The sequence below is a fragment of the Semicossyphus pulcher genome, unplaced genomic scaffold (genome assembly GCF_022749685.1).
Source record: "Semicossyphus pulcher isolate SPU_LCO1_2020_fin unplaced genomic scaffold, fSemPul1.0.p SCAF_11, whole genome shotgun sequence".
NCBI classification, from domain to species: Eukaryota; Metazoa; Chordata; class Actinopteri; order Labriformes; family Labridae; genus Semicossyphus; species Semicossyphus pulcher.
Genome location: NW_027211615.1, coordinates 23689203 through 23704201, shown reverse-complemented (window position 1 = coordinate 23704201; position 14999 = coordinate 23689203). Strand labels below are relative to the sequence as shown.

Sequence of the window (14999 nt, the reverse complement as noted above, 5' to 3'; positions counted from 1 at the left end):
CTATTATTAGCACAGTGTTCTTTGAGTCAGTTATCCATGTATCATAGCCTAACAGTCAATTTTTTTGTATTTCCAGTTTAGTAGGGCTGTCAATTCTACTGCCAGAAATACACCAGTGTTTGCTTTTGCTGAGTGGTATTAAAAGGGAAACTGATGATTAAAGACTGCCTTCGAAACAGAATCCACAATATGTGCATGAGTTTAGTGACCGCTTCACAGCTTTCCAGCACATTTCTAATACAGCCTGATTCATTAGTTTTTGATAGTTACAAAGGTTCTTCTAAATCTCTTACATTGGAGTCAAACAAATAATGAATAACTCCAGGCTCGACGTGGGCAGGAGGAATGATTAACTAATGTATAAACTGTTAGAACATGTGAGTGAACACCCTGAACCTCTCCTTCAAACATCACATACTCCTCCTTTATTCTATTCCTCACGCACACTGTATATAAGGGACATGTTGTCTGCTTACGCATTTTAAGGTAACTTATAGAATAAAGAACATATTTCACTGAACCTGTACACCTCACAAATTGTACATGTAAATTGCTTTGTGTATATCAGTATGTAGTGAATGTTTTCTTTTCTATCTGGGCTCTTGGAAATGATAATTGATCTTGTGTTCAAGGGCTAATCTGGAAACTTCAGTGCATTTACAGCGACCTAAGTTTAAGACAAATGAGATTGTTTATGGCTAAAACCTCTATTCATGTCATATAACCGTATAAAAAAAACAACCAAACTTGGACACATGGCTTTTAAGTCGACTCCCTCTGATGGATGAGTGCTGCTGTTGTAAATTATTGCACTTTTATGTCTTTAAAGATGTAATGTCAAATGTTATCTCCCTAAACTCTGTGCCTTCTGTGCTGCTCAGAGGCTGAAGTGCTTTGTGAGTGAATCCGTGCTCATCGTCTGTCCGTGCCGTTCTGTGAAAGTGAGTCTGAGTGTACTGATATGAACAGTGAAAAAGTCAACATGAACATTTTCAACATCCAGTCTGCTGAGTCTGAGCTGATTTGTACTCCTTAATTAATTTCTTACTTTTCAATGCAAATCTCTTCAAGGCCGGTTCAGATCAATGATTCGCAACGACACTGGATGCAACTGCCAAAAGAATGTTTGGACATGTGTTTGTAAACGTTCTAAAACTGGGCCGTTCACATCAAAGCAACGCAGCTGACCGTCTCCATAGCAACGACGCACTGACATACCCCACTACTTCTGCGCTACTACTATAATGTTAATTAATAATATAACGTTAGTATTAGGCCTAGGTTACATGAATTAACTACCTTTCTGTTATCGCTATATAAAGAAATGGATGACAGTGACATGCTCACAATGTTAGCTGTAACACTGATTAATAAACGTCGAAGACAGAGAGTTTGGAAAGAGAGGATCTGGAGCCGTCTTTGGCTACTGCAGCGCCAGAGACAGGGTGCCTACGCCAACTTATGCTGTTTCCTGAAGTGAAACAGCTACATCATACAGTTCTAAAACTGAATTTTGAGATTTGAAAAGTCAAATCTTTTACAAGTCCATGCAACGGCTCCAGACGCTCTGCAACTTACCGGTTCACACCGCTGCAATTTTCTCTGCAACATTCTAATTGCGTTGCGAATCATTGATCTGACCTGGGATTAACAGGTCACAGATAACTATAGCATGACTGTTGCTAAGTGCAGAACAGTTTCCCAGAAGTCATCAAAGGTCCACAGGCTCCGTGTTTGATGATGCAACTCTGGTAGTCTAATAATATTCTGTACTTTTCTTATTGTCAGCAACATGCATAAAAAGACCAAAGCTAACATGACAAGCATCATCTGTGCAGTCCAAGCTTCATAAGGCTTATTCCTTTATTACAGCAGACAGGGGCGCTGTAGTTTGTTTGGAGTAAATCCCTTTGCTGCAGCTGTAAATATTCTTCAACCAATCAAATCAGAAGTTATAATAAATGTACTTATTTTCTCCTCTTTCAATATAGCTAAAAACTTCTTATTTGAATTTATTCATGACCTATTTTATCCTGTTATGTTTCCTGATTTGAGCAGGGACAATGCACAAAGAACATTAACCTCATTTAACACATATATTGCACTGGGTTTTAGCTAAATGCTACTTTCCGTATGGCGTCCCTGGGCAGGTAAGTAAATCTTACATCTGGGCTTTCGTCATGTAAAAAACGGCTTGGGTCTGAAAGCCCAAGTTAGTGAAGATGAAAATATTACATATTGTTACTTGATCTTCTTGTGATGTTTGCTCAAGAAAACTACAGATAACAACAGCCATTTTGGATAGACACACCTTAAAATTATACTGTCATCACATGTATTAATGTGTCTAAATAAGGTTGATGTATCAAAATGTTAACGTCCTTCCATTATATTACTAAATCGCTTATCCTGTTCAGGGTCGCGGGGGGCTGGAGCCTATCCTGGCTGTCACTGGACAAGAGGCGGGGTGACACCCAGGACTGATCGCCAGAGCTGACACATAGAGACAGACCACCTTTCCCACTCACACTCGGGCAATTTAGAGTCACCAATGAACCTAACGAACATGCCTTTGGACTGTGGGAGTACCCGGAGGGGACCTTGCATGCACGATAACATGCAAACTCCACACAGAAAGGCCCAGTGCATCCCAACCGGGGTTTGAACAAGAAACCTTCTGTAGCGCAACTGCGCTAAATGTTAAATGTTCTATATAAAATACACTTGTTTTAAAGTGGCAGTAAGCAACATGAACATTCCAATGGAAAAATCATGTCGAAACCGGAATGTTTTAGTTTGTACAGTGTCCCTGTGATTGGCTAGTTACGTGGAAAGGTATGCTGATTGGATGTTTGATTCGGACCGGATGAAACCAACATGATGTAAGTTAAGATGTTCGTGCTCTACACCCTCGTCTTCAGACAGACTGGTGTCTAGTGTCCGAGCACAGCCTCATTGGGGACGTCACTTGTGAGCAATCAAAGCTGAATGTAATTTCTCAGATTGTTTGATTTAAGGGATCTTTAGAGGCCTGAAACGTTTTCTCTTGTTCTACTCCCTTTAATCATCTTAAAACCACTTTGATGTATTGAGGGACCCCGTGGGGAGTCCTGACCCTGAGGTTGGGAAGCCTTGCCTTAAAGCGTCACAGTTGTTTGAAGATTAAACCAAAGAACACAGCCTTCATCAGCTAATGGGAGTTTGCTCTGTTGTCATGGAGATTTAGCTGTTCGACGTCTTAGCTCAGCAGAAGTAACAATCTCATTTGCACTTTTGGGACTTCTGTTATAACACGATTGTGATCAATAGATGCATCTCTATGAACACTAAGCAAACACACATCACTGATGAAGACCGTGTGATACGGCAAAAAAGCTGTGGGGAAATCTAGAAACTGTTTTGTCAATGGTTATTATAAAATACTTATCATCAATACTTATCATTGTCATCATTTATCACAGACACATTGTATTAAGACTTTAATATGGACTTTCTGTCCGCTTTATTAAAAGTTATTAAAAGCCAGTTACACTCTAGAGATCTTGAAAGCAACCACACAGCTCTTTCATCCTTTGAACTGCCCATGATCACCTTGTTAATTTATACACCTTAGGCACATAATGTACAGTATCTGACTTCTGGCCGTTCAGTAATTCAAAAACATGAGAAGGCCATGTGTTCGCTCTCAAACAAATAACAAGATCTGAAATAAAAACACAGTTGTTATATACCATCGCAATTTATTTATCTAGGCTTTTTAAATAAGAATTTATCAGTCTTAAAATTCAATTAATCTTCATTCACAGTCATATTACTGATATCCAAAAAGAACCAAGAAAAACTCTGTATATATGATCTCTTTCAGGTAGTGGAATTAGCAGCAGTGGAAAAATGCACACTGGAGAGTTAGCACAGAAAAGATGGATGAGTAGTAGAGCGACAAAAAGAAAGAAATAGAGCAAATGAAGGATAACAGCTTTTGCAGGATTTAAGAAATTTCTATCAGTGCAGTATGAAAAAAAAACCCTTTTTTTTTTTCAGTTTCCAACAGCATATTAGAAATCAAGATGTGCTCAAAACATCCATCAATAAAGAAAACTGTACAATAGACCCGGAGGGGGAAAAAATGACACTTAAAAATCTTGCTTCCATGGCATAACTCGAGTTTCTTTAGGCAGATTAAGGAGGTCTGTACAGTACTACCTCCTCTTAACAGCCGGCCTGGTGCCCTTGCTGCTGCCACCTGCCTTGCTGGAGCCCTTGGAGCCGGAGAAGAGCTTAGTCATGAGCTCGGAGACGTCTGGGAGCTCGGGGTTGGGGTTCAGCATGTTCATGGACTGCTCCATTTCCTGGAAAAGATGGTAAGACAATGAATACAGCTGTACAGACGGAGGATTATAACGTTAGGAACAGACCCTGGGAATCCATCACAAAGCCAATCACACTGACATTTCTCACACTTGTGATAATCTCATGCTTCACACATTAAAGGGCCAGTTCGCCGATTTTCAACCTCAGTCCTATCATGCTATCATGGGGAGCTAATGTCATTATGTTAGAAAAAAAAATGCTATTTGGCTCTGTGCCTTTGGAGGACGCTATCCGCTTCTTCAATGGGCCCTGGAAAACCTCCGCCAGATGGCGCGTTTAACGTAGTCTGGTGGAGGACAGGGAGCTTGCTTAACTACACTTCCTCAATCTAGGGTGCTCGCCTCTGATGTCATGTCTCGTTCAAAATCGTCAGGTTTGAAATGTAGACTGCAGACCTGAAGATTTTTTAGACGATCCACCGGTATATTCTCGTCGTATTTCAGATTCTGTAACGCCCGCAGCGATCAATGTTCTTGACTGGAAAACTGTAGTATTTCACTCCAGCGTCTCTCGCTGGGCCGTTCCTTTCAGAGGTAGGGGCGCAATGCATGCTGGGTGTTGTAGGAACTTTCTCCACAGCTGTGGCGCCAATTTTAAATATTATTGCTTCTATCGATTACAGAGAACACCAGCTTTGACTGACAGTGGTTTTTTCCATGGGCGAGTTGCTCCTTTAAAAACATACACTATCTAATGCCATTAAATAAATCCCTATCCAAGACAATTTTCCCACGAGAACAATAAAAGTATAAATCATATTGCATCGTAAAGTAAATTAATTAGAATGTACCAATCGCAGTTAGAGACCCTACAAGAGGAACGTTCAACATTTCTGTTATAACACTTGAGGCTTTTATGGATTCTTTACCTTTCTCATCTCTGGGTCGTTGGTGTTGACCACCTTGGGCAGCAGAACAATGATCAGCAGAGGAAGAACCATCATCATAACCTGCAGGAGCGACAAAAACAATGTCTTTACACAAGACAACCAGGAGCACGAGAACAGCGGGCTGCATGTGCTCACAACCCCTAGGCGTTATAGGATGACATCACTGATATGCAAATTAGGCAACTTATAGCGACTTTTGGAGCTAGTGCTAGTTACTTTCATTTGGAAAAAAGTTGGCAACACTGAACAAACTACACCGACGGAATTAGGAATGAGCATGTGTACATTACTTCTACAGTACATCTATTTGACCAACTATACTTTACAGTATGCAACAAGCAACTGCATACGTTTGATTTGAGAGCTTAACGAGTTTTGATAGCCATCTTGCTTGTGCAAATGCAGGGTTAACTTTTCCTTCTGCGTACTGCACACCACATGGTAACTGTTTAGTAATCAAGAGATTATTGAACAAACTCAAAGCGAGGCTGGTGTCCAAGTAAGGTAACAATATGCTCAGCACATCATCAATCATCCCTGCAATTTCTGTTCAAAATGACTAAACTTTAATTACATTCATTTAACATCATCTGACCTGTTGCACAACTATCTAACCCCATCGTACCTCATACATATTCAGAAACTTCAGATCAGTATCATCTATTTTTTTTTTACCATTGGGTTCATGAGGAAGTCGGTCCAGCCCCAGGTCTCTCTCTTCATGAAGTAGCTCTGAGGGCCGCTGGCTCTGACCTGAAGAGGGTACGGCTGGCGAATGACTTCTGAAGTCTTGATGAAGTTCACAAGACGTGCCCTGTGAAATGACAACAAGTTACATTAGTTGGCCAGACTTAAGACTTTAAATGGTATACTGAAGGATACATAAGGCTTACTAAACCAAGATGCAGCAAACATTATAATGTTTTTTTTATCCTATTACTATAGTAACACCTTACCTCATTTTGCCCTTGGATGTGATGTCAACTCGTACTGGTTCAAATCTATAGTTAGGGCTGACAACTTCCACAACGTAGGATCCTGACGGGACGTCATTCACAGCAAAGCTTCCATCAATTCTGTGACGAGAGAATGAAACAGGGATTGGCTTTGAAGACCGCACTTGTACAATTCATAGGAGTAAGACCGGTCATCGGTATCTGCTGATAAAAGCTTTAAATTACACACTGGCCCTAAATGAACATTTCTGCAGATAAGATGTTTTCATTTGGGTCTTGCAAGGGAACTATCCAGATGAGCAAAAGCCATTTATTATACACTCTGATGTAGTAACTGGAGGTATAAGCACCTCAAAAAAGTGAAATACAAATAAATATGGTGTGTTTTACATATAACCTAGCCCTAGGTTAAAGTAGCTTACTAATTTTGCCCAGTTAATGTTTACAAGTAAAGTGATAAAAGCTAATAATATGTTAAATTCACTGCAGGATAGAGTATCTGCAATGATGTGGAGGATTGCATAAATGGGCATTCAGCCAAATGAGGTGGAAAATACTGGATACTGGAATATTGGATATTGGCAAAAATCCAATATGGACTGTACTTATATAGCGCTTTTCTAGTCTTGTGACCACTCACCGCTGCTTTTACATTACATGTCACATTCACACACTGATGGCAAAGGCCTAAGTGCCAAACCTCAATCAGATTCATGCCCATTCATACCCGATGGCTCTGCCACCGGGAGCAATTTGGGGTTCAGTGTCTTCGCCGAAGGACGACATGTGACTGTAGCAGTCAGGGATCGAACCCCCAACCTTTCGATTGAGAGACAACTAACTCTACCACCGAGCCACAGCCGCCCCTAATCCAAGACAAACATGCATCCTTATTTCAAAGGATGCAAAATTATTGTTGTGAAATTAAATTGCAATACAAAATGGACTAAGATTTATAAAAACATGGTGCATGGTGCAATGCAATATAACTGCATATGGTCAAGATAGGTCTACATAATTAACTTTAAACCAGGTGTGTTGATTCAGTGTCAACTGTTGAGGCTCTGCTGTAAGAAAAAGAACCAGCCTTCCCCTATAGAGACACTGTAAAGTTATTCTGAAGAGGAACACCATCAGTGGCAACGACTTTGTAACATGTAAAAAAGAAGACAGCAAAATGTTCACCCTAACAGTAATTTTGCAGTTTGCAGTATTTGTTGTTCCTATTGGTTAAGGCAGATGAATAAATGTGAATGTGCATGAAGGACCAGTGACTTGCTGAATTCATTTTTGGAGGATCTGTTTCCATGACAACTGCTGCACTACTGGTATTTTGTATCAAAAAATTGAGGTCAGACACTCAAACTGATATCACTTGAGACTAAAATTGTGTAAAGTGCCGGATAAAACACAACCTAAAAAGATTGTAGTTCTTTCACTGTAATGTAGTTGATAAACATTAATATATGTCATATTTTCTGAATTAAGCTTGATTACGCAAATGACATTGTGAGTAAAATGACCATATTTTAAGCTTTGGAAACCAAAAGCTGATGACTGTTTTCCACTGAATCCATATATAGTTACCCTTTTGTGTAAAATAACGCTGAATATGAAATATAAAACATACATAATATCGTGGAGGATACAGTAAATTGAAGTATTTCACACTATGGATAAACTCCTATCATCTTAAACCCGTTCATGTTAGACAAATGCGTACCATATGCCCTAATTCGCTGTATAAACTTAATAGACAGTGAATGCTTATGAAGTTTGGTGGCCTTTGATTAACTGTATAACTGCCTATACATCAAAGGTTAACAGACTACAACAAGTCAATTCTCTTCTTGGCTGGGTTTGTTTTGGTTACGACTACTGCGACACCTAAAGGCCCTGTCATTTTTATATTTACATACAAATACCGTGACAGGGAAGTAATAATTAAAAAGCCGTGTTGGTGCCCTAGTTGGCATGAGTTGCATCCACAAATTTTAAGCTGTAAATTAGTGAGGACAGTAAGGACCTACCATCTGCCACCACCAGCTGCCGAACCGCACGACAGAGCTAACCGGTTACGCTAATGCTACCAAGTCTCGCTAACAGGCTAGCTAGCTAGCTAGCAGGTATCACTGTGGCTGTTTCTTACCTCAAAAATCCCACGTATTCTTCTCCTTCCACAAGGATTCTGGCAGTGGAGACCCAGTCTTGTGTTTTAATCCCCGGAACTATTGCTCTTCCCTCGATTTTGAACCGATCTCCGTTCGGCTGCGTCGATACACCTGCACCAGGCCCGGTTTCCATATCAGTGAAACACAACGCCACAGCGAGCACAGCCTGCATAAAAACCCACAGCAGCGATATTCTCTCTCTGTGCCACATTTTGTTTTTGTTTTTTTAACAATTTAAAAAGAGGACTAACTGTATATTCGTCAACATGTACTCAAGAGCAATTTGGAGAAGGAGCGGAAGACAGGGCACATCAGCTGTCTCTGCGGAAAATGACGTCACTTGAAAAAAACTTTATTGTACAAACCAAAGCTTAACACTTCCGTTGGTGCTAGATGTACAGTACGTCTGAATGTAAACACAACTTAAATCTGTCAAATAAAGATGTAACACTATATTTCAAATGTAAATACCCACAAAGGTTTTTTGTTTTTTTTATCACAAATGTTGTGATTGAGAGGTGCATTATGTAATTTATTGGAAGTTAACAGTAACAGTTGCATATACCTCGTATTTAATTTTTAATCATTTTATCAATTCTTATTTTTATACTGTATTTACTTACTTGCTGTTCTGTCTTTGTACTGCTGCAACACCCGGATGTGTGGATGATCAATAAAGTATTATCTTATCTTAAGTTCTTTTCATCAACAAATACAGTTTTTCTAACAATACCCATGTTAACATTTTCAGGAACCTCTTAAAAGTCACACACAGTAGGCTATACATCATCACATATTACAAGATTTTTTTTGAAAAGTCACACTGAACAAAAATATAAATGCAACACTTTTGTTTTTGCTCCCATTTTTTATGAGCTGAACTCAAAGATCTAAGACTTTTTCTATGTACACAAAAGGCCTATTTCTCTCAAATATTGTTCACAAATTTGTCTAAATCTGTGTTAGCGAGCACTTCTCCATTGCCAAGATAATCCATCCACCTCACAGGTGTGGCATATCAAGATGCTGATTAGACAGCATGATTATTGCACAGGTGTGCCTTAGGCTGGCCACAATGAAAGGCCACTCTAAAATGTGCAGTTTTATCACACAGCAGCTCAGCTCATGAAAAATGGGAGCAAAAACAAAAGTGTTGCATTTGTCTTTTTGTTCAGTGTAGTTTACTCCATATTTTATATATTTATTATAGCTTCTGCTGTATGTACTATATAAACTGTTATCCTGATAAACATAAGATAAACATTAATTTTGCTTATAAAGTTTTAATTTGAAAAAAAAAAACACAAACAAAAAACAAACAAGTTGGAAAACTTGTTTGGCCACTTCAGGTGATGTATTAATCACATGGGACTTGTAATTATGTTTGTGTTGTATGTTTGTAGACTGTATTGCATTTACTTTGTAGCTGTTTTATTCACCAAATTAAAATCGTTTTACTCTGAGCCTCCCCCTACAGAACTAATGCAATTACTTTTGCAATATAACAGGCCACTCCTATTGTACCTTTATTAGCACAATAAAACACAAGAACACCCATTTGATTTTTATCAAATTTATTTAAAAGAAGATTAAAAGAATCACTTGTTTTTACACTTTACATTATACAGTCGAATGTCAAATGAAGAGGCAAAATGAAAACAAGAGGAGCTCTAATAACTTAAGACTGTTGCAGATTCAAGTGCCTGATTCCAGGGGATCCAGGTGCAAAAACATCAAGACATCGGAGCATTCATAACATCCACATGTGCATTTGCATTCAATGGCAAAGAGTGTTGTAGTGAGAGACAAAGAGCTTGGCACTTCATAGAGCGACGTAACACCCAGTCTCATGGAGGTCCAGTAAATCTGCCCCTTCACAAGACGGTCCACTTCAATGTGAAGCAGTCATTTGCTGTGTTCGTTTTCCTTTTTTTGCAGAAAGGCTCTCTCAGCCCCCCTTAAAAGTCTCCAGCCCTAACAGAGGGAGTTGTCTGAATACTCAAGATCAGTCCCAGATAGAGGTTCAAGAGGTAAGTCCTTTTCTCTGGAATCATTATCAGTTTAAAACACAGCCATGATGCGGCAGTAGTGGTCACATCCTCAGAGTGCTGCACTGACGACTGTTAGGGCAGCTGTGACAGATAAGCCTCGATGGCCTGCAACATGAAGTGAAGATAACACATTAGTTGTTTCCATGGCTAGTGGAACAGCCTACATCAACTTGGTTTACATATTGTCAAGACAAGAGTGTTCAAACACACATTTCAGCTTTTACATTTACAAGATTTTTTACAACTTTGAAACACAACAACAAACTGGATTACTTTGTAAAACACTGAAAATAAAAAGGGGATAATGATTTGGCTGCAAAGAATACTTTTAAAACATCTCCTGATACGGCTCTCCTATTGTCGGATGCTTGTTGACTTTGAATCAGGATGTGACGATGGAACAAATCAACCACAACCCCTATACAAACGCTCCACTCAAGTTACAAATGCTTCTGCTATTAAGTGTATGGTGGACCTTGAGGGTTTGTCTTTGGGAGTGGTTGGCTTTGTCCACCTAAAATCAACAGAGGGTGGAAACATACAGTAGGAGCACCTGTACTGTTTAGTGAAACTGTTCTGTGACAAGTATCTGTGTGACACAATGGTTGCCAAGAGGCTGCCTCTGTTGCAGTATTTTTCCCCTAGGTTTGTTCATAACAGGAAGAACGATGACCCAGTCAAAGCTTGACTCTGAAGATTTGACTAATCCAAATTTTAAAGTACTGATTAATCCATTTGAAATATATTATCTGTAACTTTACAAGTCCAAATCTTTTAGAGCTACAGCATCATTAAAAGAAATCCCTGATAATCCCAGTAGTAATGGTAGCCTTCTCACCTTTGCCAGTTCTCCCGTAGATCCTGGAACCAAACACAGCCGGGCTCCTTCCTTCCACAAGTCCTTTAGCCGCTGCTTCATGATTTCAATATTCCTAAAATATACATAGACATTAAAATTTCACTATGTGGTTAGTGCACACAGGACCCCACAGTAAGTGGCTTTGAGAATCCCAGCACACCTTCTCTCTGGATACATTGTGATGCTAATGTTCTAATGAGGTCAAGTTTAGAAATACCTTTTGTCACAAAGGAACAATAAGATTGTGTTTGTGTGCCCACCTGTCTTCTGAACAACTGTCCCGCAGTCTTTTCTCATTCTTAGAAAGTTCTGGCCACCACTTCCTGATGACGGATTGAACCCAGTGTAAACCCACCGTTATGTGTCTGCGGAACAAGACAGTTAAAGTAGATGTTTGTCACATCATTACATCAAAGATGAAACTTTTGTCACCCAAGTCTTAAAGTACAAGTTTTTATTTCTCATCCAAGAGGCTTCATCTGTTTGTTATTTATCAGATTTGCGAATGCTTCTTGGATGAGTGGAGAACCGTCTTTAAGACCAAAACAAAAAATCCAATCTTCTTTAACTCAGTACAGGGACACAGATCATTAAGCATGTGTGCAATTCCACAGTGACACTTACTCTTCATATTTACTGGCAAGAATCACTTTCACTAGGGGCATGAGGTCGACGCAGCAGCCAAGTGACAAACATGGTGCTTCAGTTTGAAGGCTGAAGAGAAACAAGGAAAAAAAAAGAGGAAAGAAAGTGAGCCGATTATGATTAATGTGGGAAGAGGCGGAAACATACAGAGAAGAGAAGTTATGGACTTGTCACCAGATTTACTGACTTATTGTCTATGTGGAGAAAATGCCACAAAAGCACGATTAAAATGTTGATGCTTTAGAGCCAAAACAGCTGAAAGATCACTCATATATGAATACTTTGCAAATACTTTGCTCTTTAGTTGTAAATTAGAAAGTAAAAACTCCAAACGTGGTGGTTGCAGCTTTTGAAAGAAGAGGAATTGCTGCCTTACTCCATTTTGTTTTGATGTGAAATCAATTTCTTCAAGCTTTTAACGGTTGGTTTACTACTTTTTGAATTAATACAGGTTTGCAGAAACATGAAGTCCAATCATTACAGGTGAACCTGATTCATGAAAATGCACACGGATGAGACTCACTTGTTTGTTAAGACAGGTAAGCAGTCAAGCAGCACCCCTGTGTCTTGAATTCTGGGAAAACAAACAATGGTTAAAGATGAAGCATCTCGCAGAATTCAAGAACTTTAAAAATTAAGTATTGGCTGTTAGTGCTTTACCTTATAAGGTAGGCCACTAACTCACTAGCGTTTCTTCGCCATAACGTTTGTGCCACTTTTAGTCGTAGATTCCTTCCGAAAAGGACTTGAGTCATAGCTTCATGGTCCTTTGTCAGCTGTTTGAAAAAACAAACAATGCACAAAAGGTGGTTTAGTCCCTGATCAACCCCAAAACATAATTATCATCATTTCTTATTGCTTTTACTGTGCTTGTCACCTCGGTAAAGTCGCCGTACTTGGAGCTGGCCCCTGCCATCTTGGAGGCCTCTGCAGAGTTCACAGGGAGGCCGCAGTTGTCATTGTAGTGCATGCTCCGCACGTCATCGGAGCACGTCAGCTCATTTTCTTTGTTGGCCATGCCGCGGTCATGGGCACAGCCTACATCTGATGTTTTGCGGCGCAGCTTCAAGCCCACCTCCGCCACTGGACAACCCTTCCTCTTGAAAGATGACGATCGCTTTGCTTTGCCTGGGCTGTGTGATCCGTAATGGACTTGAAATCTGCCAAAATGAAAGTAGACATCGACCAGATGCAAAACTGTTAATTTAGAGAACCATAAAATTCAAAGCCACATACATGGTGATAATGGTAATGGAGAGGTGCCTTAATGGTCCAGTGACTAACGGTGTGTCCGAAACCACATACTATCATACTAATCATACCAATCATACTAACCGTGACGTAAAATTGAGTATGTCATGCGTTCCCATCTCATAGTATGCAATTTTGTGTGTGCGAGAAATGCCCGGATATTTGAGTATGAGACGGGAGCTCACTGGTTGTACTCAACCGCCCCAAAATGCATTGCAGCTATTCAGCTTCTACTATGGCGGAGATGGACCGGAGATCAGACCGGACATACGTAAATGATTACGATCACGGAGAAGACGGCTCTGAGTATGATGCCACCGCCATCCTAATAGTCAGGTTAGTAGGCAGTATGCATTACATACTGTTTGAGTATGTAGTAGGCAGTACGTTAGTATGCGGTTTCGGACACAGCACCTGAGTGATGATCTGTGGGAAACATATAGTGAGTGAGTGATCATAATTAGATTAAACCCACAGATGTGGATCAGAGACTCACCTTTCTTTATCTAATTCTTCCTTATTTACAATATCCACCTAAAACAAAAGGATAGGGGATGAGGCCACTACTAGTCTCTACTACTACAATACAACTGAACTGTACTTCACAGTCACCATACTTTAACACACAACTGGACAAATATTTACATAATAAGCTTTGGCATTTGCTCCCATGTCCCCGTACCTGCTTCATGTTCTTTGCAGCAGAAAGATGTGGGCAGGATCGCAGACAGCCATTGGATTTATACTGGTTAACCTCAAAGACTTCCCATAGCCGGACATGCTTCCCAGGTCATGCTTACCAGCTGCCATAATAAGGGATCCTGTTGAACAAACATTTGTAGAAGCATCATCGGTAAAACTCTTTCAATTGCAGGAGTTGTTGGAGTCACTGTCACTTCTCGTGGCATAACAACTAAGCTACAGGTTGGCTTGTTACATAAGTTGTAGCATGTGGTCCAAGATGCAGCAGTGCGACGCAAAAAGACTAAAAGCAAACATCCAAATGAGATAAACAAAACAAAACGCTACATTTTAGTTACAGAGGCGTTGGCTTTTGCTATATCATACGAGCGTTAGCTTAGTTAACTGAACTATAACAGAAGCCAAAATGTTACTTTATGTTGCTAAAAGTTAAGCTAATATATTTCCTGTTCTTTGTATACATGACATAGTCGACGTCCCTAAGCTAAAAGTCAGCTAATGTTCCTAGCTAGCGTAAAACTACCGTTAGCTTTAACTGTTAGCTTAACTATCAAGGATACACGGAGACGTTCAGAGTAACTATCCGGGCCGCTGGTGTTAGCTTAAGCTAGCTAGCTGGTTAGCTCTGCAAGTCAGGAAACATATGGCTTCATAAACAGTGGTTCACAATTTACTTTTGCTCTTTACCAGTAGAAGTTAAATACCAACCGATTCATTGTGTGACCTGTGTTGAGGTCTTCACAGGTGTGTAAATCCAAAACGTGAAAAACTGGTTGAACTCAGCAGCAGCTCCCCTCAGTGCAGGCTCGCGAGCGTTTCACAGTTGAACCATTCAAATGAATACACCGCCGGTGTGTGTGGGGATTGTGGGATTGATTTTGGCAAGAAAAAGGGGAGATTTAGCGACGACTGCTGGACATTACGAAATATATTTAAATCCTGGTGTGCCATGGCGCCATCCAGTGTCATGTAGCTTGTAATGCATACAGAAATGCTATATTGTATTGATTTGTTGAATGTGTGAAAGCGGTCAGCCTTACATGAATTATAGAATCGAACAGTGCTGGAAGTAAGTACAAAAATATCTCCATAAAAGAAACTTTA

At 39.9% G+C, this 14999-nt stretch overlaps 2 protein-coding genes across 2 annotated transcripts; both read right to left on the bottom strand.

Moving 5' to 3' along the window:
* Positions 1–4016: 4016 nt before the first annotated feature.
* emc7b (ER membrane protein complex subunit 7b) lies at positions 4017–8701 on the bottom strand. The gene is made up of 5 exons (XM_069657185.1): positions 8366–8701; positions 6217–6336; positions 5936–6074; positions 5240–5320; positions 4017–4349 (listed from the first exon to the last, which is right to left on the bottom strand). The coding sequence occupies exons 1-5, from the start codon at positions 8596–8598 to the stop codon at positions 4200–4202; spliced, it is 723 nt and encodes a 240-aa protein (XP_069513286.1). The 5' UTR covers positions 8599–8701; the 3' UTR covers positions 4017–4199.
* Positions 8702–9984: 1283 nt separating this feature from the next.
* On the bottom strand, positions 9985–14718 carry katnbl1 (katanin p80 subunit B-like 1). Its single transcript, XM_069657284.1, has 10 exons — positions 14604–14718; positions 13876–14014; positions 13690–13727; positions 12820–13102; positions 12603–12718; positions 12466–12516; positions 11922–12011; positions 11558–11662; positions 11277–11370; positions 9985–10543 (listed from the first exon to the last, which is right to left on the bottom strand). The coding sequence occupies exons 2-10, from the start codon at positions 13882–13884 to the stop codon at positions 10511–10513; spliced, it is 819 nt and encodes a 272-aa protein (XP_069513385.1). The 5' UTR covers positions 13885–14014; positions 14604–14718; the 3' UTR covers positions 9985–10510.
* Between the last annotated feature and the right edge of the window lie 281 nt (positions 14719–14999).